Source organism: Oenanthe melanoleuca, chromosome 9 (genome assembly GCF_029582105.1).
Source record: "Oenanthe melanoleuca isolate GR-GAL-2019-014 chromosome 9, OMel1.0, whole genome shotgun sequence".
NCBI classification, from domain to species: domain Eukaryota; kingdom Metazoa; phylum Chordata; class Aves; order Passeriformes; family Muscicapidae; genus Oenanthe; species Oenanthe melanoleuca.
The window spans coordinates 13156466-13184389 of record NC_079343.1 but is presented as its reverse complement, the minus strand read 5'-3'; the positions used below and the strand labels follow the sequence as shown (position 1 = coordinate 13184389).

Below are 27924 nucleotides of genomic sequence, written 5' to 3'. Positions count from 1 at the left end.
AGTGCTGCTGGGCTGTGGCTCTGCTGTTCCCTGTGCTGCTGTTTGTGGCTCTGCTGTCCCCAGTGCTGCTGTTTGTGGCTCTGCTGTCCCCAGTGCTGCTGGCTGTGGCTCTGCTGTCCCAGCCCCAGGCACAGCCAGCCGAGGCAGGCAGGTTAGACGTTGGTTTCCAGCCCCAGCAGGCGGCCCCTGCGCTCCATGTTCCTGTCCAGGGTGGCTCTGCAGGTGATCTCCCGGGCGCACTCCGAGGGGAACCAGCCCCTGCGGCCGTCCCGCAGCCGCTCCCCCTCGCACCAGCCTGGGGAGGGAGGGAGGGGCAGCAGTGACACCCCCAGCCCAGCCCAGCCTGCCTGCTGCTCACACACACAGCACCTGCTTAGGTCAGCTCTGGCAGATGTTTTAAATACAGCCAGACAGGGAAGAATAGGATGTGCAGTGTTGCACAATTTCACTATCTGTTTTGTCATTCAAGTACTGACGGTGTCCTGGATCCCTGAGCCAGCACTTGGTACTATCAGTGCAGCTGAGGGCAGGTCTGGGCAAGAATCACTTCAATCTTGGGATACTTGATCCTGTGGAAACCTCAGCACCCACCCTGTGCCAGAGCTGCAGCAGGAAAGGCCAGACCATGGCACAACAGACTGGGGATGTTTCTCTTGGACAACCCTGGCACTCACTAGAATGGTTGAGCTCCGTGGTTTTAGACAAATTCAATTTCCTACTTGTGGACACCTCCCATGCCAGAACTGGCCCACAGCCACATTCTACAGCTGCTTCAATCTGCTGCTTCCTTTAGAAACCTGAACCCAAATGTTCATGTTTTCCTTGGAAGCTGAACCCTTACTCACCCCAGCCCTGTGCTAATAGGAAACAAATTCCTGTAGCTGGGTCCCCCTGCAGAGGTGACAAATAGCTACTGACAGCAAAACCCTCACTCACCATCATTCACTTTTTGATAAACCAGAACGACATCAGCGACTTGGAGCGAGAGCTCGTCGGCCTGCTTGGCTGTGTACGTCCTGATGGTCTCCACCTGAGCCAGGGCTGGGCAGGACAGAGCTCAGTTACACCAGGCACAGGGCTGGTTTTGTCCCCATTTAACGCCAGATGCCCCAGCAGTTTCCAGCCCAGCCCCACAGGCTGCCCCAGGCTGTCACTCACTGGTCCTGTCCGTGTGCTGCCCGTCGCCGTCCTGGCGCAGCGCCGTGATCCAGCGAGCTCTGTCACTCCTGCAAAGCACAGCCAGTGTCCTCCCCAGCCCTGCACAGGGCAGCCCGAGCTGCCCTTCCTTCTTCCAGGGCCAGCACCTCTGTCCTGCACCTGAGTAACCCCTGTGTATCATCTGTGTGCTCCACACAAAGCTCTCACCTAACGCTGGGACTTCTGTCCTTGGCACCCACACGCCACAGGAGGTGGCAAAACTGGATCTAACTGTGCTGGAAATCTTTGTGGCAGAGAAAACATCTCGGTTTTACCTGCACAAATCTATTCCAAAGGCATGCTCAACTCGCTGAACTGTTTGGCCTTGGAAATTCCCTTCCCATCCCTCTCAAAGGACTAGATTGTAAAAATAGGTAACTTAAAATACAGGAATTCTTTTCAGACTCTTGCCCTGAGTGACAATCAGCTGGGCTGCTATTTATACTGCAAACAGCACAGAACAAATCAATAATAAGTCTGCAGAACAAAATGTCTTTTCATACAAAGCCCAGACAACTAAAAATGTCCTGCATTTTTTCCCCAATAAAATTGCATTTCCAAACAAGTCTGAATCATCTCCTGCCTTCATAATGACATCTTTAATAGACAGCACTGATGATCTTCAGTTTCTTTCATGGTTATTCTAGACTTTGAAAGCCAACCTAAAACTCTGGATTTTTCCAGCAGGGACATGTCTGGAGCACTGGCTCTCACGTCCGTGTCCTGCCTCCCGCCTGCCCCAGAACAGACGAGCTCTTTCAGCAGCCGTACTCACAGCGTCTCGGCCCGCAGCAGCATCTCCACCCTGTCCCCGTTGTGGTTGCAGAGCAGGAGCCGGAAGGCGCGGGCGGGGCCGGGCTCCTCGGCGGGGCCGGGCAGCACCTGCAGCTGCTCCCGCAGCGAGTACCCGCTCACGGCGTAGCTGTCCTCGCTGCGGCACAACAGCAACACCTGAGCTCGGGTCCCGTCCCGTCCCACACACAGCGTCCTCCCAGCCCCGCGGGGACAACCAGCTGTGCAGGGATAATGCAGGGACAACCAGCTGTGCAGGATAACCAGCTGTGCAGGGATAATACAGGGACAACCAGCTGTGCAGGGATAACCAGTTCTACAGGGATAACCAGCTGTGCAGGGATAACCAGCTGTGCAGGGATAACCAGTTCTACAGGGACAACCAGCTGTGCAGGGATAACCAGTTCTACAGGGATAAACAGCTGTGCAGGGATAATACAGGGACAACCAGCTGTGCAGGGATAACCAGCTACACAGGGATAACCAACTCTGCAGGGATAACCAGCTCTGCAGGATAACCAGCTGTGCAGGGATAACCAGCTACACAGGGATAACCAGCTCTGCAGGATAACCAGCTGTGCAGGATAACCAGCTGTGCAGGGATAACCAGCTCCTCAGGGATAACCAACTGTGCAGGGGTAATACAGGGATAACCAGCTGTGTAGGGATAACCAACTCTGCAGGGATAACCAGCTGTGCAGGGATAATACAGGGATAACCAGCTGTGTAGGGATAACCAGCTGTGCAGGGATAACCAGCTGTGCAGGGATAATCAGCTCCCCAGGGATAACCAGCTCCACAGGGATAACGAACTCTGCAGGGATAACCAACCCTGCAGGGATAACCAACTCCACAAGGATAACCAGCTCCATAGGGATAACCAACTCTGCAGGGATAACCAGCTCCCCAAGGATAACCAGCTCCACATGGATAAGGAACTCTGCAGGGATAACCAGCTCCACATGGATAACCAGCTCTGCAGGATAACCAGCTCTGCAGGATAACCAGCTGTGCAGGGATAACCACCTGTGCAGGGATAACCAACTCTGCAGGGATAACCAGCTCCACATGGATAACCAGCTCTGCAGGATAACCAGCTCTGCGGGATAACCAGCCGTGCAGGGATAACCAGCTGTGCAGGGATAACCAACCCTGCAGGGATAACCAACCCTGCAGGGATAACCAGCTCCACAGGGATAACCAACCCTGCAGGGATAACCAGCTCCCCAGGGATAACCAGCTCTGCTCTGTGACAAACCCAGCTCAGCTCTGACACAAACACTGGCACAGCTCTGGGTGCTCCCTGCTGGGTGCTCAGCTTTGTGCACCCCCAAATGATGGGCACAGAGCAGCTCCCAGTGGAACCAGCCCTGCCCAGCTGCTCTGAACCAGGGAAAGGGCTGGCTGGGGCTTGCTTTTGGGGCATTTTTGGGATTTTGGGGAGTGTGTTATTTTTTTTTAAAGAAGCCAGATCAGTATTTTAGTCTGAATATCTCCTTAGCCAAGGGAAGAACTGGCAATCCCAGCTGGGAGTGCTGCCATCACTACCTGGGAATCTTCTGCCTGAAAAAGAAATGTGTCTATGCATTTGTGCAATGAATAATAAATGCATTTCTTATGAATTAATCAAACTAGTCTGTACATGTGCACAGCTAATCATAACAGCATTTATTACTAATTAATCAACAGATAAATCTCTACAAATCCTTCCTACTCCTCACTTCCATCCCACAAACCTGCTGGATCAGGAAAGGGAATTCAAACCCAAAGCAGTCAGGAGTTGCAGCTGCTCTGATCTCACCTCAGCCAGGTCTGTGTGAGCAGCACAGGGCTGACCTGCCCCAGCACCAGCCACATCTGGGCTGGCTCTCCCCAGGACCCAGCACCCCAAAACTGCTGCCACTGACTGCTCCTCTCAAGGCTCTGCATTAGTGCTTAGTACTGTGCCACTTTTAACAATTAAAAAAAAATCAGATTGTGTCCACACCCAGCAGGGGCTACAAGGACAATGGGCAGAAGAAACAGACAATAAACAAAGAGCTGGGCAGTGGGGAAAAGCAGATTTTTATCCCTTTCGAAGCCTTGAGCACATCCCAAGTCCCTGCATCCCCTCTGCCCAGTCCCTGCCTGGAGCCCCCCTGGCTCCTCCTGTGCAGTGTCCCCAGCCCAGAGCCACAGTTCTGAGCAGCCCCAGCTCCTGGGGCCAGCACAGAGCTGGGCAGGGGCTGCTGGGCCAGGGCTGGAGTAACTCGGGGTAAGCCCCAGGGGCAGCCTCCCAAATGGCCACTTCAGCACAAAGTCAGCAGAGATCTCTCAGAGCCACGTTAAAAATCTTCTGAGATTCGGCTGCTCGAGGAAAACCACAAACATCCAACCCCAAGTATCAACAAACACCGTGTGCAGGGCTGTGGTGCCATGACAGCACCGTGGGTGGGAGAACAGCCCACCCAGCCCACCCTGGGAACGAGCTCTGGCACCTGGGCACAGCTCTGTGCCCCTGGAACCGAGGGAAAGGGCATTCCCACCACTCCATCCTTCCCAAACTTTCAATTTGTCTGACAACTTGGAATCTTAACTTACTCACTTACTTTTGTTTGTCAAAAGTAAACCCTGTTTAACAAGCAGCTACTTGTTATTTGTAACCCGTGGCAGAGGCTCAAGTAACTCCTGAATCATTCCACAGCCAGGGTCATGTTCAAAGTCACTGATTCAGGGAACACAAAAGCAGTTTTACGCTGGAGAAGCTCTTACCTCTTCTTCTTGGTGATGATGAGGACGTCGTTGAAGAGGAAGAAGTACACCTGCTGCTTAGAGGTTCTTTTGGAAAAAAGTCCAGTGTCTTCTACATATGCAGTTAACTCCCCCCTCTTCACCAGCCACCGTGAAGAGGAAACCAGTGGAAATGGCTGGAGGCAAGAAAATCACACTGTAACCCTTCACAACGAGAGAGCTCTTAAAACTGGTAACAAAGTGTGATCCATTTGGGAAAAATGCTTGAACAAACACAAAGAGGTTACCAAAGTTCAAGGGACCCACCACTGCTGTAGCACACAGGCAGCAGCTGCAAATTCCTGGGAATCACTGGGGCACTGACATCTCTGCTCAAGGAAACAGGAACGACCAGACCTGGCTGATCACACTGGGGATGGATCCCTGAGACCTGCTGGGGGCACAGGGCCAGGCCTGGCTCCAGGAGGGGGTCTGCAGGTGAGAGCAGCTCACCTGAGTGTCCTCACCTGGAGCAGAGGTGACATTCCCTGTGCTGGTGTCACTGGGAAGGGTGGGCAGGGCTGGGCAAACCTCCCTGCCTGGGCAGGGTGGGTACAACTAACTAACTAACTAAATAGCTAACTAACTAACTAGCTAAATAACCAACTAGCTAAATAACCAACTAGCTAACCACCTAGCCTCCTCCCCCCCGTGCTGTCTCCCTCCCTGGCCCGGCTGCTCTCCCTGGGCTCCTGCAGGGTCTCAGAACCTGCCAAAGGCTGATTTGGGATCCCACAGCTCCTCCCTTCTCCTGTGGGAAGGAGCAGGAGCTCCTGCCCAGCACCTGCAGCAGAACCTGCCTCTGTTCCTGCCACTATTCCAGCTGCAGGACACAGAGCCCAAGGAGAACCTTGTGTTTCTCTGGGCAGGAGGATGGGGGGCAGGTGGGACTGTCCTGTCACCAGGTCCCCCTCAGCTGCCCCAGGCACAGCCAGGCCCACACTAATGAACACAAGTGCCTGTTTCCCCTCATTTAAGCACTTCCACAGCTTTTAAACAACCTCCCTTGGTGGTTTGTCAGCTGCATTCCCCATTCTGCCTGAGTTGGCTTTTGGTATCCCTTAATCCCCTGGCTGAGCCAACTGCAGCCTGCCTGGACCTGCTGAGCCAAACCCAAACCCAAACCAGCCTGGGGCTGAGACCCCACTGCAAGAACAAACACCAAAATAAACCCCCACAACTCCTCTCGTGCAAAAGATGCAAAGTTTAAGAACAAAAACTGCTGAAACTTAATTAAAAATTTAATTCTAGTTGAGCTATGTACACAAGCAACATGAGATTTGAGTCACTTCCCATGAAGTTCTCCACAGTTACATCTAGCAAAATAATAAACAAAGCTCCAAAACTCTGTGTGGATGGGCAAGAACAGAAATACTTTAACTAATTTATAATGGCTATAAAACAGAATTACAGTCCCATGATGATTGTTTTACAAGCAAAAAATACTTTTAAAAGTTCTATTTGAGGATGAACAAAAAGTTCCTCTAATCTGTACTCCAAATGAGTTTATCCCATTTTCCTAATTGACTCTCTTCCAGAGACAGCTTGGTTTTAATTTTTCCATAATTGCCAAAGGAGCACATCACATGCAGTATGTCCCTGCTGCAGAAAAGAGACTCAGAAGTGAAAAATGCATTTAACCAGAGCAGGGCTTCCCCACCCTGGGGCCTGAGGGGCTGCAGGGCTGGGGCTTGGGCACACAGAGGGAAATCTCACACAAAAGCACCAAAAGACAAAGAACCCAAAGCTGCTGCTGCTGCCAGGGACCAGGGTGGGGACAGAGGAACAGAGCCAGGAGGGACAGAGAGGGAGGGACAGGGAGGGATGGACAGGGATGGACAGGGAGGGATGGACAGGGATGGAGGGATGGATGGACAGGGAGGGATGGACAGGGACACACAAGGACAGGGATGGACAGGGACACACAAGGACAGGGATGGACAGGGAGGGATGGACAGGGACACACAAGGACAGGGATGGACAGGGACACACAAGGACAGGGAGGGATGGACAGGGACACACAAGGACAGGGAGGGATGGACAGGGACACACAAGGACAGGGATGGACAGGGAAGGATGGACAGGGAAGGATGGACAGGGATGGATGGACAGGGACGGATGGACAGGGACACACAAGGACAGGGATGGACAGGGATGGATGGACAGGGATGGAGGGACAGGGATGGACAGGGACACACAAGGACAGGGATGGACAGGGAGGGATGGACAGGGATGGAGGGACGGCCAGCACTGTCCCAGGGGAAGGTGAGGGACTCCAGACCCCGAGGCACTCCTGGGGTCTGAGTGGCCCCACAGAGCAGCTCAGCCCTGACCCTGGGCTGGACTCACTCAGGACTTGAGTCAGTTCCCACACATCAGGAAATGCTCTGGTGTCTCTTGCACAGAAGTGTTGTATTTGTTGCTGCTGTTGCTATAAGCAAATGTTATTACTGCCAATTTTTCAGAAAAAGTTTGAGAATAAAAACACTTTAGCCAAGTTGAAAATGTCTTTTTGGAGGCAGCATGTGCCCCAAGCCTGACCCAGAGCCTTCCAAGAGCTGTGCTTTTAAAACCATGAACCAACCCCCACCCCTACATGCCTGATAATGAAACAATCCTCTCTCAAAAGAATCCTCACTGTGTAATGCATCAGACATCAAATATGGGATTGTAGCAAACATGGAATAGGAACAATAAATGTACTCAAAGTCCAGTAAACCTCCCCTACCTATGACAGAGTCTGCTGTTGTTTCCTACAGGACACTGATTGCACAGGAAGTTTTTGATAGAGACCTGTGATCTCCCACCCTGAAGGGGAAGGACAAACACCCCCTGGATCCCTCCCTGGCCTGGAAGTGTTTTCCCAGGCACACCTTTCCCATCAGGTACATAAGAGGATCTCAGCACTGAGCAGCTGCCTTTGGCCTCTCTCCAAACACCAAAAATCTCCACAGCAGCTTTATCTTTACAGCAAATACTCTTCACTCAGTATTTATTCAAAATCCCTTGTGCTGTAGCATCACCTTCTACTAAAATTAAAATACTTGACCAAAAGTTGTGGTTCCTCATGCCAGAACAGATCACCTTGCAAGAATCACTGCCACAGCTCACTGTCCCTGCTGGTGAGGAACACGTGCAGGTCCTACCTTGATTTTGAACTCCAGCTGGGAGTTGATGGTGTACATCATCTCAGTCCTCTCCATCCTGCGGGCGCCCTCGTTGCACAGACGCACGAGCTGGAACAGAGAGGGGCTGGGCAGTGAGCTGAGCCTGCAGCTCCAGCTGTGCCCTGGAGCCACTGCAGGGCTCAGAGCCAGCAGGGAACAGACCCAGCTGTGCCCTGGAGCCACTGCAGGGCTCAGAGCCAGCAGGGAACAGACACAGCTGTGCCCTGGAGCCACTGCAGGGCTCAGAGCCAGCAGGGAACAGACACAGCTGTGCCCTGGAGCCACTGCAGGGGCTCAGACTCAGCAGGACACAGACCCAGCTGTGCCCTGGAGCCACTGCAGGGCTCAGACCCAGCAGGGAACAGACACAGCAGGACACAGACCCAGCAGGACACAGACCCAGCAGGGCTCAGACCCAGCAGGGCTCAGACCCAGCAGGGCTCAGACCCAGCAGGACACAGACCCAGCAGGGCTCAGACCCAGCAGGGCTCAGACCCAGCAGGACACAGACCCAGCAGGACACAGACCCAGCAGGGCACAGACCCAGCAGGGCTCAGACCCAGCAGGGCACAGACCCAGCAGGACACAGACCCAGTATGGACACAGACCCAGCATGGACACAGACCCAGCAGGGCTCAGACCCAGCAGGGCACAGACCCAGCAGGACACAGACCCAGCAGGACACAGACCCATCAGGGCACAGACCCAGTACACACACAGACCCAGCAGGACACAGACCCAGCATGGACACAGACCCAGCAGGGACACAGACCCAGCAGGGCTCAGACCCAGCGTGGACACAGACCCAGCAGGGCACAGACCCAGCAGGGAACAGACCCAGCAGGACACAGACCCAGCAGGGACACAGACCCAGCAGGGCTCAGACCCAGTATGGACACAGACCCAGCAGGACACAGACCCAGCAGGGCTCAGACCCAGGTGTGTCTGCAGGGCCCCAGGGAGCCCCTCACCCGTGATCCCATGGGATTTGTGATTCCCCAAGGGAACAGCTCCAGCCCCAGCACTGCTCTCACCAGCTGAAGATCAGCTCCAAACACCTTTCCCTCCCAGCTGGATGAACGTCCCACACTGCTCCCACACACAAACCCAGAACCACACAGCTCACCCCACTTTGAGATCTTTCCCAAGTAGGAACCAGTAATTCTGCAGAAATCCAGCCCCAGTGCCCCTCCTGACATACAGTGTAGAGCTTTTCCTGCAGGGCTTTTCCTGCCTGCATTATTTATGCATGGAAAACATCCACAGAATAACCTGAGAATGTACCTTGCTGACTTCTTTCAGAGCCTGCTTGCAGTTCTCATATTTTGCTGAATCCTTGGGGGTTTTCTGGCAAATAGTCTGAAAGAAAACATCAGTTACTTCAGAGGACCAAGCAGCAGAGATTGCAACCCCCAGAGATTTCACAGCTTAACTGAAATCCAGGAGCTGCATCAGGGCTGTGGACTGAGATAAAGAGGGAACACCAGACACTTGGGCACAGTAAGGAATGCCGGCCTGGAAAGGGTTGGGAACAAAGTACTGCTTTGCACCTCTCAAGACAAGGTTTATAGAACCATCTCCAAACCAAAAACAAATCTGAAAGAGAGGGAAATTAAATGTTTGATTTGACTATTTAGATTATTTCAGCCAAAGAGGGGAAGGAGCTATAGGAAAGAAAAATCCAAGAAAGGGAAGGCACCCCAGGGTAGGAATACCGGATTATTATTCCATTTTTTGCCTAGAAATGTAGGGCAGAGAAGAGAGAATTCAGTGCCTGTGAAAGAACTGTCCAGTGCTCAATTTAAAAACATACATAACAAAATGCTCAGTTCTGTTTCTGGCTCCAGGCAGTGCTGGAAGCTGAGCCTGTCTCAGTGTGCCCTGCTGCTGGTGCCCAGCTCCTCACTTAGCCCTGGCTTAGAACTGAGCCACCCCAGCTGTGAACTGTGCCTGGCACTCCATCCCTGCACAGGGAGGGACAGCTCAGTGCCACTCACACAGCTGCCCAGGGATGGAGCCCAGCCTGCAGCTTCCAGGAGTCTTCCCTGCCCTACCAACCATTCCAATCCTGCACTCCACACAATTCCTGTGCTGGCTCCTCCTGAGTTCCAGAACCACTTTGACCCTTTACTGCACAATTCTCCTATTAGAACATCCAAGTATTTAACTTGTGGATGGGGCAGCAGGAGGGCCCAGCCCCAGCCAGCAAAGCAATGAGCAGGAACCCCAAACACAGCCCAGGGCTGGTGTGAGGGAGAGGCTGCAGAGAGCCAGGGGTGAGGATGGAGGATGCTGACACTGCAAGGCAGCAGCCAGGGAGGAGGAAGGTGCTCTCACATCCATCAGCAAGGGCAGACGAGTGACCCTCTGCATGGGGAGGATGAGGAAGGAGATCATGGGCAGGTTCCTGCAGTCCTGGTGGGCCTCGATCCGGGACAGCACCTCCTTGAACGCTGGGTTGGTGCCTCTGGGGACAGGAGTGACACAGGTCAGTGTCTGACCAAACACTGTGCAAGTCGCTCACTTTTAAATGAACCGTTATTTTATAAAAAATTAAGTGTGATTTGCAGGAGTCAGACCACCCCAGCCTTCAGCTTTATTCCCTCTGATTCACAGCCCCAGCAGTGACACTAAACCTCAGGAGCTGCCACAATGAGCATGAGAGCAGAGCCAGATGTGCCACACAGCCCCTGTGACACTGTGTGACACTGTGTGACACTGTGTGACACCGTGTGACACTGTGTGACACCGTGTGACACTGTGTGACACTGTGTGATATTGTGTGACACTGTGTGACACTGTGTGACACCGTGTGACACCGTGTGATACTGTGTGATACTGTGTGATCCTGTGTGATATTGTGTGATATTGTGTGACACTGTGTGACACTGTGTGACACCGTGTGACACTGTGTGATCCTGTATGACACTGTGTGACACTGTGTGATACTGTGTGACACTGTGTGATACCGTGTGATACCGTGTGACACCGTGTGACACTGTGTGACACTGTGTGACACCGTGTGATCCTGTGTGACACTGTGTGATCCTGTGCGACACTGTGTGACACCGTGTGACACCGTGTGATACTGTGTGACACAGTGTGACACCGTGTAATCCTGTGTGACACTGTGTGATCCTGTGTGATACTGTGTGACACCGTGTGACACCGTGTGATCCTGTGTGATACTGTGTGACACTGTGTGACACCGTGTGACACTGTGTGATACTGTGTGACACTGTGTGACACCGTGTGACACTGTGTGACACTGTGTGATATTGTGTGACACTGTGTGACACCGTGTGACACTGTGTGATACTGTGTGATACTGTGTGACACCGTGTGACACCGTGTGATACTGTGTGACACCGTGTGACACTGTGTGATCCTGTGTGACACTGTGTGACACCGTGTGACACTGTGTGACACCATGTGACACCGTGTGATCCTGTGTGACACTGTGTGACACCGTGTGACACTGTGTGACACCGTGTGATCCTGTGTGATACCGTGTGACACCGTGTGACACCGTGTGATCCTGTGCGACACTGTGTGATCCTGTGCGACACTGTGTGATCCTGTGTGACACCATGTGACACCGTGTGATCCTGTGTGACACTGTGTGACACCGTGTGACACTGTGTGATATTGTGTGACACTGTGTGACACTGTGTGATCCTGTGCGACACTGTGTGACACCGTGTGACACCGTGTAATCCTGTGTGACACCGTGTGACACTGTGTGACACTGTGTGATATTGTGTGACACTGTGTGATACCGTGTGACACCGTGTGACACTGTGTGACACCGTGTGACACTGTGTGATCCTGTGTGATACTGTGTGACACCGTGTGACACCGTGTGACACTGTGTGACACTGTGTGATATTGTGTGACACCGTGTGACACCGTGTGATACCGTGTGACACTGTGTGACACCGTGTGACACCGTGTGATCCTGTGTGATACTGTGTGACACTGTGTGACACCGTGTGACACTGTGTGACACTGTGTGATATTGTGTGACACTGTGTGACACCGTGTGACACCGTGTGATACTGTGTGACACCGTGTGACACTGTGTGATCCTGTGTGATACTGTGTGACACCGTGTGACACCGTGTGATACTGTGTGACACCGTGTGATCCTGTATGATACTGTGTGACACTGTGTGACACTGTGTGACACTGTGTGATCCTGTGTAATCCTGTGTGACACTGTGTGACACTGCGTGATCCTGTATGACACTGTGTGACACTGTGTGATACTGTGTGATATTGTGTGACACTGTGTGACACTGTGTGACACCGTGTGACACTGTGTGATATTGTGTGACACTGTGTGACACCGTGTGATCCTGTGTGACACTGTGTGACACTGTGTGATACTGTGTGACACTGTGTGACACTGTGTGACACTGTGTGATATTGTGTGACACTGTGTGACACCGTGTGACACTGTGTGATACTGTGTGATACTGTGTGACACCGTGTGACACCGTGTGATACTGTGTGACACCGTGTGACACTGTGTGATCCTGTGTGACACTGTGTGACACCGTGTGACACTGTGTGACACCATGTGACACCGTGTGATCCTGTGTGACACTGTGTGACACCGTGTGACACTGTGTGACACCGTGTGATCCTGTGTGATACCGTGTGACACCGTGTGACACCGTGTGATCCTGTGCGACACTGTGTGATCCTGTGCGACACTGTGTGATCCTGTGTGACACCATGTGACACCGTGTGATCCTGTGTGACACTGTGTGACACCGTGTGACACTGTGTGATATTGTGTGACACTGTGTGACACTGTGTGATCCTGTGCGACACTGTGTGACACCGTGTGACACCGTGTAATCCTGTGTGACACTGTGTGACACTGTGTGACACTGTGTGATATTGTGTGACACTGTGTGATACCGTGTGACACCGTGTGACACTGTGTGACACCGTGTGACACTGTGATCCTGTGTGACACTGTGTGACACCGTGTGACACTGTGTGACACTGTGTGATACTGTGTGACACTGTGTGACACTGTGTGACACTGTGTGACACCGTGTGACACCGTGTGATACTGTGTGGTACTGTGTGACACCGTGTGACACCGTGTGACACTGCAGTGATGGAGGGGGCAGTGGGAGCCATGGGCTGTGGCAGGGAGGGGCTGTGGCAGTGCCCTGAGAGAAAGGTGCCATCAGCCAGGGACAGCCCAGGCTGGCTGCAGGCTCAGCCCAGCCCCAGCAGGGTCTGCACACTCACACTCACAGCAGGGTCTGCCACACTCACACTCACACTCACAGCAGGGTCTGCCACACTCACACTCACACTCACAGCAGGGTCTGCCACACTCACACTCACACTCACAGCAGGGTCTGCCACACTCACACTCACACTCACAGCAGTCCCTGTCACACTCCCAGCACTCTCTCACACTCACAGCAGCCTGTGTCACACTCCCAGCAGTCCCTGTCACACTCCCAGCACTCTCTCACACTCACAGCAGCCTGTGTCACACTCCCAGCAGTATCTCTCACACTCTCACTCACAGCAGCCTCTGCAGGGTGCGCTGCTGGTACACCTCGTTGCTGCAGTACTTGACATAGGGGTCGAAGCTGGAGCCCGCGTGCCTGGCCACGATGTCACTGATGTCATCGATGAAAATGTTGTTCTGGTGCCGGGCCTGCAGCTCCTCAAAGAACCTGGGGGATCAGATGGACTGCTCACTTCCACTGCAAACAGAATCTCCCTGTCCCAACACCCAAGGCCCCAGCTCTGGCCTCTGGCAGCAGGTGTGTGCCACCCGCTGTGTGCTGTGTGCCACCTGCCGTGTGCTCTGTGCCACCTGCTGTGTGCTGTGTGTCACCTGCTGTGTGCCACCCGCTGTGTGCTGTGTGCCACCTGCTGTGTGCTGTGTGCCACCTGCTGTGTGCCACCTGCTGTGTGTCACCTGCTGTGTGCTCTGTGCCATGTGCTCTGTGCCACCTGCTGTGTGCTGTGTGCCACCTGCCGTGTGCCATGTGCTGTGTGCACCTGCTGTGTGCCACCTGCTGTGTGCTGTGTGCCACCTGCTGTGTGCCACCTGCTGTGTGCCACCTGCTGTGTGCCACCCGCTGTGTGCTGTGTGCCAGCTGCTGTGTGCTGTGTGTCACCTGCCATGTGCTGTGTGCCACCTGCCGTGTGCCACCTGCCGTGTGCCACCTGCCATGTGCTCTGTGCCACCTGCTGTGTGCTGTGTGCCACCTGCTGTGTGCTGTGTGCCACCTGCCATGTGCCGTGTGCCACCTGCCGTGTGCCACCTGCCGTGTGTCACCTGCCGTGTGCCAGGCGAGGCCACCCCCCCTTGGCAGGCCAGGACAGGGCACTGCTGTGCCCTGGCAGCCCAGCAGCGCTGGCACAGGCACTTCCCACTGCCACTGGCACAACCCAACAGCAGCACCGAGCTGGTCAGACCAGAGCTCCCAGAAAGTGCTTCAAACACACAGTAACACATTTCCTGCTGCAACTAAAGGCAGCACAGCAGCAGTGCTGGATGGGACACAGCTCTGTGCGGCTGCTGAGCCAGGACAAAGCCAGGAGCTGCTGGGAGGGCACTGCTCCACACCCTGCCACCCTCCCCTGGCACAAACACAGACTGGGGACACTGAGCCCAAAATCCTGAGCTGAACCTCCCTGATGTCTGTGCCCTGTTCCAACGGGTCTCTGGCCACTGGAAGCCTCCCCCTGCTCTTTGCACTCCCAAGTTCCCAAAGCACCAGCCCTGATTCATGATGCTCCCTGGAAATCCCCCTCTGGCAGAACAGCTCACAGACCAGCTCTGCAGTCACCCCTCACATGGAGAACTGTCCTGGCTGCAGCCTTGCACTGCAGCAGGCACTGCAAGAATCCTCAACTCCCTGGAGTCAACAGGATCATTAAAAAGTTCTCACATGGCACAGAAAGCATGAAGGAAATGAAAGGAAAAGGACACACGAGCTCGCATTAAGCTCCAATATTTTGAAACCTGCTTTATTTAATTTCAGCTCCTTATTCCATTTTTCATCACTTTTCAAATCTGCCTCCTTTTTCCAAGTGATGTCCTCCAGAGTTTGCCTTAGGAACACACCTCAAACATGTGAGGAGCAGAGCAGGCTGAAGAGCAGCTGATAATCCAGGTGTGCCCAGCAGGGATTAACCAAACCAGGGCACTGCCCAGGTGTGCTCAGCAGGGATTAACCAAACCAGGGCACTGCCCAGGTGTGCTCAGCAGGGATTAACCAAACCAAGGCTCAGCCCAAGTGTGCTCAGCAGGGATTAACCAAACCAGGGCACTGCCCAGGTGTGCTCAGCAGGGATTAACCAAACCAAGGCTCAGCCCAGGTGTGCTCAGCAGGGATTAACCAAACCAAGGAACACCCCAGGTGTGCTCAGCAGGGATTAACCAAACCAGGGCACTGCCCAGGTGTGCTCAGCAGGGATTAACCAAACTAAGGCTCAATCCAGGTGTGCAGGAACAGGGATTAACCAAACCAAGGCCCAGCCCAGGTGTGCAGGAGCAGCTGCTGCTGCTGCCAGGCTCTCTCTGGCCCAGCCTGAGCCATGACAATCTCGTGGTTTTTGCTCTGGTTTTGGGCTGTTTCTGTGAAGTTCTGCAGTGCTGAGCACAGTTTGTTATTTGCTGCTATTTGCCCTGTCCAAGCTGAGGGCAGAGCCCTCCTGCTCCCCCGTCCCCACAGCCCCTTCCAAGGCACAGCACACTGGGGCTGTCACACACTGTCCTGGGCTGTGGGTCTGGGGTTCAGTGCCAGGGCCAGCCCCAGGAGGCACAGAAATGACACAATTCCATAAAAGAGGCTGTAGGCATGGGGGGTGCAGTGTCCCAGGAGCCACAGCCCCATCCCACCCTGGGATTTGTGTCTCCCTGCCCAGACATGCTCATGGCTGGGAGAGCCTCCCACTGCTGCCAACTCCCTTTGCTGAGGAAATGAGGAAATCCAACATTTCCTGCTGTGCTGAGGCACACTGACAAGGTGTTGGACCCTGCTGGGCCACAACTTCCACCTTTAGAATTTATCTGTGCTTCATCACTGACATCAGAGACAGACACTGGGAGAACAGCAGAGATCTGGGAGAGCAGAAGACAAAAAAAAAAAAAAAAAAGAAAAAAAAAGGGGGAAGGAGGGACAAAGGGGAGCAGTGTATCAAAGTCCTATCTCCTAGTATGTCCCTCAAGGAAATCCTGCATCAAAGTTTGAATCAGAAGCTGTAGTTTTCCACATCTAAGCTGCTAACTATTAGATGCAATCAGTGAACCAGGCATATCACAAACCCTCACTACAATTTTAGGACAGACTCTGCCACAAAGCTCAGGACTGAGGGATGGAATGATTCCATTCAATTCAACCAACAAGGAACATGCTGGGATGTGGTTTTTTTCTGAATGCCAGAAGGATTTACATTAAACATCTTTGTCAAATCCAGGACTTTTCTGGTTTAAGTTAGACCTAATTGAAAGTCAAGCAGCATCACAGGACACAATTGGATTTCCCTCAACTTGCCCTTTGTTTGAAAGGAGCACCCACTCTGCAACTCCCTGAGCTCAGAAATGCAGGTTGAGCTCCAGGTGCTGCTGACAGCAGCCAGGGACAGGAACCACTGGGGTGGAAATCAGCACCAAATGCAGAATTCAGCCCCAGGCACAGGCACAGGCAGGCTGTGCTGCTCACAGCACCCACCCACTGCAGGGAGCCCCCAGAGCAGCCAGCCTCTGCTCCCAGGAGTGGCCCTGCACTGCACCTGCCCTGCTGCAGCTTCCACTCAACCTGTTCCAAGCCAAAGCTCCTAGACAGAGGCTTTGAGCAGTTTTGACCAAAGGTTTTTATAAAATATTTTTATCAGGTCACCAAACTTTTGTCCAAGCAACCAAAACCACTGGGACCCACATTCACACTCAGGTTTTGTACTAAGCAAAGGCTGCTTAAAATTCAGCAGAATGGGACAGATGCTCCACTCTCTAACAAAAGGGTGGATTTTGCTGCTCTGAAACTCCTTAAAAATGGAAAGCAACAGTCTGGAGTTACCAAGCTGGTATCTGGTTTAAAATAATTTCCATTATTTACACAAATGATGTTGCTCAAAGCCAGCACAAAGTTTTGTTTTAGTTTAACAGTATTGCAAAACTTGAGAAATAAATTATGTTTTTGTTTAAGTTTATAAAGGATTTATGACTTCTGATTTTACTCCAAGTCATAAAAACCAAGTTCTTAGACAAGAAAGAGTAAGATTGCAATTCTAGGCTAATGTGGTATTTTTCCATTCTATTTTTTCCCTTTCCCTCCCACTTCCTTTGAAGACTATTAATCAAAAGGGATGTAAGAGTTCCCCTAAGAGAGCTGCTCTCCCCACCCCCACTGTCCCTTATTTTACACCTCACATCTGTGTAAGGAGCACCTGTAAAAGGAACTTTGCCCAGAAAATGAAACCTTTGCTAAGCTGAGCTGGGGCCACACAGCCCAGCCCTGGACAAGGAGAGGGGATGGGGGAAGCAGGAAAGGCCCAAACCAAGCCCAGCTGTTCTCCCACACTGGGTCTGCACTGACACAGCTCATCAGCCCCAAAAACAAGATCTGGCTGCTGCACAACAGGTGTCAAATCCACAGACCTTGTGGTTCCTCACAGAAAAAAGGCAAGAAATGACTTTGCTGTGACTGGGACATGGAACTGGAACATTTCACCAAGGCAAAGGAGGGTGTATTGCCAAAGGAGTCCCAACTTTGTCATTTCTACAAAGGGGACAAAAGAGGGGGAACAAAATAAAAACCATTCAGCATCCCTGTTCAACCTGCAGCCCCTCCTGAAAGGAGGGTGACACTGAAAGGAGGGTGACAGTGACAGTCCCACGGCACAGACAGGTGTCACACAGGGTGACAGTGACAGTCCCACAGCACAGCCAGGTGTCACACAGGGTGACAGTGACAGTCCCACGGCACAGACAGGTGTCACACAGGGTGACAGTGACAGTCCCAGAGCACAGCCAGGCCCTGGTGTCACACAGGGTGACAGTGACAGTCCCAGGGCACAGACAGGTGTCACACAGGGTGACAGTGACAGTCCCACAGCACAGACAGGTGTCACACAGGGTGACAGTGACAGTCCCAGGGCACAGACAGGTGTCACACAGGGTGACAGTGACAGTCCCACAGCACAGACAGGCCCTGGTGTCACACAGGGTGACAGTGACAGTCCCACAGCACAGACAGGTGTCAGACAGGGTGACAGTGACAGTCCCACAGCACAGACAGGTGTCACACAGGGTGACAGTGACAGTCCCACGGCACAGCCAGGTGTCACACAGGGTGACAGTGACAGTCCCAGGGCACAGACAGGTGTCACACAGGGTGACAGTGACAGTCCCACAGCACAGACAGGTGTCACACAGGGTGACAGTGACAGTCCCACAGCACAGACAGGCCCTGGTGTCACACAGGGTGACAGTGACAGTCCCACAGCACAAACAGGTGTCACACAGGGTGACAGTGACAGTCCCACAGCACAAACAGGTGTCACACAGGGTGACAGTGACAGTCCCATGGCACAGCCAGGCCCTGGTGTCACACAGGGTGACAGTGACAGTCCCAGGGCACAGACAGGTGTCACACAGGGTGACAGTGACAGTCCCAGGGCACAGCCAGGCCCTGGTGTCACACAGGGTGACATCTGGATTTGAGGGATGCTGATTTCCACCACAGTTCTCTCTCTGCTTTCCTTCCCTCCCCATTTCCAGGGTCATTCCCAGCCCAGCCCTGCTCACTCTCATCTCTCTGCCCCCTGCCCTTCCCCCCAGCAGGAGCTCTGCCAGAAATGGTCACCCCTGGCATGTCCCCAAACCTGCTGTGTGCCACAGCTCTGCTCCCACAGCAATGCACACTCACCTCCTGCTGGCTTCATGGACATCTGAGATGTTGGAGAACAGGTGGTGGCTTTCTGTCTTGGTCATTGTGAGGCTCAGCTCCCTGGAATTTTTAAACATCCGGATCAGAATCTCCAGGCTCAGCAAATAGGAGTGCTCAGAAGATATCACCTCAAATATTGCCTGCAGAGGGGAGGGGAAAAGAGAGATTTACTAGTGACTGGGCTTTTCCTCAGAAACAAAGAGAAAATGTTGAGCAGGGGTGCAAAGCAGAGTTCTTGCTGTAAGCAGGAACATACAGGTACAACACACAGGTATTTTGGGCTTGCAAGGAAATACTGGAAATAATTTTAGCTCAAATCAGCCTGTGATACATTTTCTTCAGCCAAGATATGCACAGAGATCCCTCTCACCAACAGATTCTGAAAGATGGGATGTGTATGAAGACAGGACACAAACATTAATCAAGGCAGAAGACAAATATATTTTTCTGCAGTGACAAGGTATATAACTATAAAATAATCTAATAGGCTCTAAAAAGCAATGTAAAGAACAGATAAAGAATAAATTATAAAAGGTAGTTTAAAATAAATACAGCAAAAGCATGAACTGGTAATGTAACTACAGCTTAAAAATATTTATTTAGGCTCCCACTGAAAGAATTGGCCTCTAAAATGCAAATAAAAACCCTCAGGCATGAAAACATTTTTGGTAGCATTAAAGACTTTACATTTAAAAGGCATCCAAAGAACTTGTTCTTTCTGAAAGGATCCAAGTATGGCTCCAGGAAACACAGACTAAAGGTTCCTAAAGGATGTCTGGAATATCTGCCTTGTCCCAAGAGCTCCCCAGCAGGAGGCTGAGCTGTGCCCTGGAGAGAACGGGCCAGGGGATGGCAGAGCATGGGCAGGGCTGCACAGAGCCTCGTGTGCCCTGGGAAGGGAAAGGGAAAAAAAGGGAAAGGGAAAAGGGAAAAAGGGAAAAAAAGGGAAAAGGGAAAAGGGAAAAAAGGGAAAAGGGAAAAGGGAAAAAGGGAAAATGGGAAAAGGGAAAAGGGAAAAGGGAAAAGGGAAAAGGGAAAAGGGAAAAGGGAAAAGGGAAAAGGGAAAAGGGAAAAGGAAAGGAAGGAAATCAATAGGACACAAAGAGAAAAGGGGAAAGGAAAGGGGATCAAGAAGAAAGGAAAGGGGATCAACAGGACTCAGGGAGCAAAGACAGAACAGACAAGCACCCCAGCTCTGCTGCTGGCAGCAGGGAGCCCCTGCCCCAGGGCACAGGGACACAGGGGACACAGGGACACGGGGACACAGGGGCACAGGGACACAGGGACACGGGGACACAGGGGACACAGGGGCACAGGGGACACAGGGGACACAGGGGGACACAGGGGACACAGGGGGACACAGGGCAGGGACACAGGGACACAGGGCAGGGACACAGAGCAGGGACACAGGGGACACAGGGGACACAGGGACACAGGGACACAGAGGACACAGGGGACACAGGGGACACGGGACACAGGGGACACAGGGGACTCCCTGCTATAAAAAGCCACGTGTGAGCTGCAGGGCAATGCCACCCCTGCCCTGGTGCTGGTGCCAAGGCTGCAGAGCAGGGAGCACCCAGGAGCCCCTGGCATGGCCACAGGCACCTCAGCACACACTGGGCTCACTGTTTCTCCCTGGCAGAGGACACTTCACTGGAGGGCAGGAAGCCAAGCAATGAATCTCATCAGCAAACAGAGCCCTGAGCAGCCAGCCCCAAGCACTGGGTACCTCCTGCCTTTTCCTCTCCTCCTGGCTGATGGCTTCTGACAGTCCATTCTTCTTCACCTAAAAAACAAAACCAATCGATACCTTTAAAAATAGCAAAAGCCACTCACAGCAGCAGATCTTTACATGAATGAGGAACCAGTCACAACCAAGAATACACCTCAGGAAGACAGAAACAGCCTTTGTCACTGCTGTTAACAAAAGGAATTTGACAACCCCACACCTGAAGGGCTCTGCCCCTCCACCACAGTGCAGCAGCTGCCAAAAAACCTCCTGCAGGGAGAGGGATCCCTGTGCCCCTGCCCTGCTCAGGAACACCAGGGACATTCTCCTCCTCCCTTCCCAGCACAGGCTGAAACCAGGACTGACAATTTCCAGCTGACTTCCTGTGACAACTCCAGACTCACTTTTTAACTTTTTAATGCACATTGACAGCGTGTAATTTTTCCAGAGTTATAAACACAGTCACTATGAGTCTCAGATTCCCACATTTTTTTTCTCCATGCACCCCTTTTCCCTTTTACTCCCCACTGCCAATCTTGTAAATGAAATACAGACAGTGCACAAGTTTCTGTAAAGAAAAAGTTGGTTTCTGTAAGTGAAGCACAGAACAGTTCCCCTCCTGAGATGGTCCTCATGTTATTATTGTCTCAAAGCAAATTAGTGTTCTGAAATTATCATTATTATTACTAAATAGCATTCCTTCCAAAATACTTCAGCTGTTGAACATTTAACTGCTAGTTTGCCCAGAAGGCAGAAAAAACAATTTGACTTCATTATAAACACTTTTTTTTTTGCAACATGAAGCAAATGAACTGTATTTTAAGTATTTGATTGTTGGAAAAGGAAAATTAAAGCATGTATTTTCAAAACCACATTGTCTTGTCCTTTTTACAATTAGTGAATCAGAGAGATTCACCTTTCAGTACTTCAAACTGCAAAAGGCCATCAGCCTAGGTAAGACAGCTCTGCTAATCTAACCAGCCTTTGGGGATCCCCCTGAGGCTTAATCCCCCATTTATTGGGATATGCAGAGCTGATGGTCAGATACTCCAGGTGATCTCATCATGGCATCATCTCCCTAGTGCCACAGGTGAGCTTCTACAACATTCTACAAGGTAAGCTAACAGAAAACATCCCCAAACCCTTCACTTAGGGATATCCCTCCAGAAGCCACAGAAATGATCAAAGAACAACCACACAAACACAGAATTTTATGGTTCCTTCAATCCCAAAATCACATCTGAGAAGGAGCTGTGGCAGCATCAGCTGTTGTCAGCAATGTGCCAAGTTCTGAGCAGGGAGGGCAGTGAGCTCAGCCCTGATGAGAGCAGCTGAATTTACTCTGAATTTCCTCTGTTTAAGATGCAGCTGACACTTCCCAGCCTGTGCAAGGACAGCACAGCACCACCAGCTCTGCTCTGCTCTTCCCAAAACACTTCCCATTCAACATCTGCACTCCAGGCAGCTCAAGGGCTGGTGTGCAGTGACCCAGAACAATTCAACAACTCCTCTGTAACTAACTGAAGCCTCTCTTTAGTGTAATTCACCCTTTTAGTGAACTCACACAGCTCTTTTTTAATGAATCAGTAAAGTTGTGTCTTTGCCAAGTACAGGGCTCTAAAATGGACTTGGTTTCATTGTTTTTATGTGAAACAAGGACCAGTAACTGACTGGGGCTTCCACCTTGTTCTTATGAGATGAAAAAGACAATGACAAATTTCAGCCAAAAACTGCAGCAGCGAGTCAGAGAAGAGTTTGCTCCAGCCCAGCCTGAGATCCTGTCCCTGGCCACACGAGGATCACAACTCACCACTGAGAGCTGGCTCCACGTCGACCTCAGGGGCTTGTAGTGAAAAACCACCTTGTCATCCAGCTTCTGCTCCTGGGGCTCAGACTCCTCATCTGAGTCTATGTCCAGAGCTTTTTCCTTATAGTTCTGATATAATACAGCGTTTTCTGTCAAAAACAACAGTATGTCAGTCATTGCTAGAGAGTTAGTTTAGTTGCTGTCATAAAAATTTGAAGTAACATTTAAACAATGGAAGAAGCCAAAGTGTCCCTGTGCTGCTCACACTCCACGAGACAAAGATAGAACTGATTTGGGCTGGACAATGGTGCAGTACAGTGACAATGGATCACTGTACCCAAAGGTCCTCCCAGACCGAATTAAAGAACAGATGTGGCCTTTGTCAAGAAAAAAAAAATAGCAAACAATTTTTTCTTCCTTGGTCTGCTGTACTCAGCTCTGTAATTAACCAGCAATTAGAAAATGGGATTGTGTGTCAGTGGAGCAGTCCCTGATGTGCAGGTCCCACTGTTTTCATGTCCAGGAAAAGCACACAGCCCACACAACCTTTCTTCTATCAACTCTAAGTACTGTCTTCACATTTCACTGTTTCCCAGCTCAGAGATCTGAGGTCAGAACTATTCCTGATAGAAAGTCAGGAGCCTGAGTAAGCAGGAGACCTATGAACCTTAAGAGCAAACGAACTGATTGTGTATTTGAGTTGTGCCATCAGTAATTCCACTATCAGAGGGAAGGAGCTCGGGCGTGGAGCACTCCTGCTGGCCACAGAGGGAGCAAGGGCAGAAACTCAGCACCACAAAACCCACAGACAAGTCAGGCCATTAAGCTCTGAAAGGTGCTTCCAGCTGGGCCAGGCTTTGGATAGCATCCAATCCTCCCTACAAGAGAAAGGGACCTGAAGTGGAAGTTTGGCTGCTCCAGGCAGGGCCCAGCTCCTGCAGCCCCACTCCTGGCTGGGTGGGTGTGTCCCACCTGCTCACACCGTGCCAGCCCAGGTGTGGCCTTTGGAGCAGCTCTTTGGGAAGGGTCTGCAGGGTTTGTACACTTCCTACAGAGGAAACTCTCACAGCAGCTGAATTGTGAGAGGCTTTACAGAGACAGTCACTAGCTGGGATCACCCAGGACAGAAGGGAGCCACTGGAAGAGAATCTAAAAATCACCAGGAGACAGTGTGAGAAGAGATAAAAACAAAGAGTAGGAAAGGGGATGATAGAAAGAAAACACAGTGGGAAGCTTTGAAAATAGAAACAAGAGGAAGGTGACACAGCAGCTGAGATGGCCTCAAAGAGGAATTAAGAAGAGAAGAGCCAAGAGAGCAGTAGTTATTATAACAGAACTTCTGTGGACTCATCACAGATATTTTTCTTGTTAAAATATTGGGAAAAGCAGCAAACTTGGCAAAACTCAGAATTAATGAGCAGCACAAAAACACAGCTCCACAGACAGTGTTTTTCTGACACTTAAATTTGATGCCTAGATAGCAAGAAAAGAAAATATTTAGAGAGCCCAAGGGTTCAGCCCAGCAGCCTCAGCTGATGAGAAGGCAGAAAGAGCTGTGGAACCCCCAGGCAGAGCAAGGACACAGGTGTGAGCTGCAGGGATGGCCCAAACCCACAACAATGAAATGTCTGCCCCTGGGCAGTCCCACGTGGAGGAGCCCTATGGAACTCACAGAACTGTCAGGGCTCAGGCAAACACAGCCTCCCTTTTTGGGAGGGACAGCAGCTTAAGTGGAAAAAAAGCCCTTGACACCTTTTTAGTCTGCCACTTACTTCACAGTCTTTAAAATATCCCTAAGGTATGTCTAGTGCCAAAATTACAGTCCCACATCCCAGCCATGTTACTGAAAAACAAGGCACAGAGTCTGTGACTCCATCCAAAGGAAGTGCAAAAGGATGCTGAAGTTCATTTCATGGGAGTTATTAGCAAGTCAGGACAGAACAGGGCTCACCTTCCCCATCAAACGTCCCTTGTCCTTTCAGCATCTTCTGCAGATAAGAGAGAGATGTTAGAGGAGGAGAATGCAAAACAATCACAGGAACAAGAAGGTCTGCTCTATTCAAGCCCTGGGCACCAAATCAACAGGCCCTAATCTGTAACTTCAGATGCTGGACAAGAGTTCAGTAAAAACAACTGTGTCACCAGAGAAAGTGAAAAGCTGCTCCAGTTTCATTTCTCTCCTGCCTTGTTCAGATGTATTTTCCCTGTTCCAAAGGCACGCTGTGTGGCTGGAGGGGCTCAGTGACCCCACAGCCAGCCCCTGTCCCAGGCTGCCCTTCCCCTGCAAACAAACCCACTGAGCACTTTGTAAAGGAGCCTCCCGAGAGCACAACAGCCCTCTGAAACAAAACAGCTGCTCTGTGCAACGAGTCCCAGGGCCCAAGAGTCTGTTTAATAAAGCACCACTTGCAAAGAACTCTGTAAGGACAGGACAGTGTCATGTCCTCCTATCCTAAACAGAACTGTTCTAAGTCTGCTACCAACCCAACCCACCCCACAGCAGCTGTTCACAACCTCATCCATTTCTATTTCACTGCTTGCAGTGTTTTCACAGAAGCATCCACGACCATAATTTCAAACTGGCTGAAAACTGCCATAAAGCTGATACTTATTTTAAAAGCTACAGCTCTTGGCCCGGTGTACTTTATTGCACAGCACTCTATGGATACATTTCATACAGTAACAAGTTATATCTAAAATAAGGAAATACAATATTACACTATGCAAAGTAAAAGAACACTATCAGTATGTCTTTATAATTTAAGACATCAACATTCAATGTAAGTCTACTATGGCACCTAAGGGATTACAACCAGGATTTAAAAACAGGCTTGCTCCTTTTACTTTCAGGCATTAAAATTCGGATACCTGAAGTGATTTCTATCAATTTAAAGATTACTCCATGAATTTTAAAAATATTTTATCTCAGATAAAGTGAGGGAGGAAGTTCATTTTTCTGTCTCTATTCAAGCATGCAGACTTTATTAAGGCAATGTCCCTTTTTTTCCTGTTTACTCCTTTCTGGATCACAGGTTTTAAGCCTGTGGTTCGGCTGTGAAAGTGGAGAATCTGTCAGGAAAGGCTCTGAACCTCCTGGATTTCAACAGAGCCTGCCATCTCCAACACGTCACTTGGAAAACAACACTTTTAAAACTCACAGCAACTATGAAAAGTTCCGTGTTAGCTAAAAAGCAAACTGAAAACTCCCAGCATTTACGGAAAGCGCAGAATCAGCAGAGCACGCTCCCACGGAGCCAACACCTTCACCCATCGGCACACCTCACCTTTATCCTCCCCAGGCTGGAGAACTTCTCTTTATCTTCAACCACCGCCTTCAGGATGGGCTGGGACATTCTGTTCTTCTTCTTGCGGTTGGCGGAGCCGTCCAGCTCCACGCCGCTGACCACGGCCCGGCGGTAGGAGGTGGAGCGCAGCCCGCGCCGCAGCGCGCCCGGCCCGGGCTCGGGCTCGTCCTCGGGGTCGCTGCCCAGCGGGGTCTCCACCAGGCTGCGAGCCTTGAGACCGCGCTGGGGGCGGCCCTCGGCCAGGCCGCGGGGGATCAGCTGCTGCGGGCCGGCGGGTCCCGGCCCCGCGGGGGGCTCGGCAGCGCGGGGGCACGGCGCGGTGCGCTCCTGCTGCGGGGCCACGGGCCCGGGGGAACCGGCCGGGCCGTCCGGAGCCGGGGCGAGCTGCGGGGCCGGCGCGGGGCAGCGCGGAACGGCGCCGTTCGACACCGACCCCGCGGCGGGGCTGCCGGCGCCGTTCGACACCGATGCCATGGAAGGGCTGCCGGTGCCGTTGGACACCGACCCCGCGGCGGGGCTGCCGGTGCCGGCGGGCCGGGTCACGGGCACGGCGCACCTGTCCTCCACGGGGAAGTCGGTGACGAGCAGTCCGCTGGGGCTCTGGTACGACTGCGGCCGCGGCTTGCTCCAGGCGAGGGGCTGCGGCCGGGGGGTCGCTCGCCGCCCCCAGCGCGGCTCGGCGGGGCCCAGCGGGGGCTGCCCGTCCATCGCCGCTCGCCAGGGAGGCGGGCGCGGAGCGCGGCTCGTCCGCCGCCACAGCCCCGCCGGGCGCGGGGCCAGCGGGGCCGGGCCGGGCCGGGCGGGGCGGAGGAGGGCCGGGCAGAGCCGGGGAGGGCCGGGCAGGGCCGGGCAGAGCCGCCCCGCTCGCACCGCCCGCTCCCGGTGCCGCTCCCGCCCCACCTGCGCTCGGCTGGGGGCGGGCGGAGCGGCGCTTCCGCAGCAGGCACAGCCCCTGTGCTGGGATGGAGCTGTTCCTGCCCTGCCCCGCTCCTGCCCTGCCCTCCCCTGCCTCGCTCCGTGCCCTGCCCAGCTCCTGCCCGCTCCGTGCCGTGCCCCGCTCCGTGCCCTGCTTCGCTCCTTCCGTGCCCTGCCCTGCCCCACTTCCTGCCCCGTTCCCTCCCTGCCCCGCTCCTTCCCTGCCTCGCTCCTGCCCCGCTCTGTGTCCTGCTCTTGCCCCGCTTCCTCCCTGCCCCGCTCCGTGCCCGGCTGCTTCCCTGCCCCGCTTCTGCCCTGCCCTGCCCCATGCCCTGCCCCGCTCCCTCCCCGCTCCTTCCCTGCCCCGCGCAGGTATTGGGGCCCGGCCGTGCCCTGCAGTCAGTGGATGGATGGATGGATGGATGGATGGATGGATGGATGGATGGATGGATGGATGGATGGATGGATGGATGGATGGATGATGGATGGATGATGGATGGATGATGGATGGATGGATGGATGGATGGATGGATGGATGGATGATGGATGGATGGATGGATGATGGATGGATGATGGATGGATGGATGATGGATGGATGGATGATGGATGGATGATGGATGGATGATGGATGGATGGATGGATGGATGATGGATGGATGATGGATGATGGATGGATGGATGGATGGATGGATGGATGGATGGATGATGGATGGATGGATGGATGTGTGAGCAGAGCCCCCCCAGGCTGGGCAGCTCTTCCCGTCCCGCGGTTCCAGCAGCGGCCGGGACCGCAGGTGTCCTGCCGGGAAGGGCTCTGAGTGTTCCCTTGGCACACGGTGCCCCGTGGTGCCGCCGCCGGGCTGTGCCCCGCACCTGCCCGTTCATCGGAGGCACCTGGCCGGGAATGCCCTCCTGCCTGGAAGAGCGGGGAGAAACTGGAAAAGGGTGTAAAAAAATGGGATATAGACAGTGCATCTGCTGGGAGTTCTGACAAACTACATCACCCCGAAAGACCTGTGTCTGTGAAAGTGGTGAAACTTGGCTGTGGCTTTGGGACAACATACAGCATGAACATACATCAAACTAGATTCTAAAAAGCAAAACAAAATCTATGCCCGTTTCTGTGCCAGGACATGAGCTCTGCCCGCTCCAGCAGCCCAGCCAAGGGTCCCTGCACTCCCAGGAGGGGAGAGCTTCAGCACAGAGTCCTGAAATAAAGGCGTTTTTCTGCTCTTTACATCCAGTAATAATTACATTGCCCATATTTTCGATCTGCTCTTCTACAGTTAAAATCTGTTTAA

At 52.6% G+C, this 27924-nt stretch overlaps 2 protein-coding genes across 2 annotated transcripts; both read right to left on the bottom strand.

Moving 5' to 3' along the window:
• Nucleotides 1–73: 73 nt before the first annotated feature.
• LOC130256761 (rho guanine nucleotide exchange factor 26-like) lies at nt 74–25845 on the bottom strand. Its single transcript, XM_056498699.1, has 14 exons — nt 25689–25845; nt 24356–24392; nt 22408–22553; nt 20605–20654; nt 18845–18925; nt 13484–13636; nt 10263–10392; nt 9210–9284; nt 7905–7994; nt 4741–4895; nt 1973–2128; nt 1159–1226; nt 937–1041; nt 74–295 (listed from the first exon to the last, which is right to left on the bottom strand). The coding sequence occupies exons 1-14, from the start codon at nt 25755–25757 to the stop codon at nt 153–155; spliced, it is 1458 nt and encodes a 485-aa protein (XP_056354674.1). The 5' UTR covers nt 25758–25845; the 3' UTR covers nt 74–152.
• Nucleotides 25846–25963: 118 nt separating this feature from the next.
• LOC130256956 (rho guanine nucleotide exchange factor 26-like) lies at nt 25964–26521 on the bottom strand. Its single transcript, XM_056499130.1, has 2 exons — nt 26119–26521; nt 25964–26039 (listed from the first exon to the last, which is right to left on the bottom strand). Exons 1-2 carry the CDS (start codon nt 26415–26417, stop codon nt 25964–25966), a joined length of 375 nt encoding a protein of 124 aa, XP_056355105.1. The 5' UTR covers nt 26418–26521.
• Nucleotides 26522–27924: the final 1403 nt, after the last annotated feature.

Bases quoted from the DNA above. Each gene is read 5' to 3' on its own strand.
- LOC130256761 (XM_056498699.1), bottom strand. From the start codon at position 25,757: ATGTCCCAGCCCATCCTGAAGGCGGTGGTTGAAGATAAAGAGAAGTTC. The intron at 7,995-9,209 runs GTACATTCTCAG...TCTCTGTTCCAG, and splicing joins CTCTGAAAGAAGTCAGCAAG to CTCGTGCGTCTGTGCAACGA. The intron at 1,227-1,972 runs GTGAGTACGGCT...TGTGCTTTGCAG, and splicing joins CTGCTGCGGGCCGAGACGCT to GAGTGACAGAGCTCGCTGGA.
- LOC130256956 (XM_056499130.1), bottom strand. From the start codon at position 26,417: ATGGACGGGCAGCCCCCGCTGGGCCCCGCCGAGCCGCGCTGGGGGCGG. The intron at 26,040-26,118 runs GCGCTGCCCCGC...GTGGCCCCGCAG, and splicing joins GTGTCGAACGGCGCCGTTCC to CAGGAGCGCACCGCGCCGTG.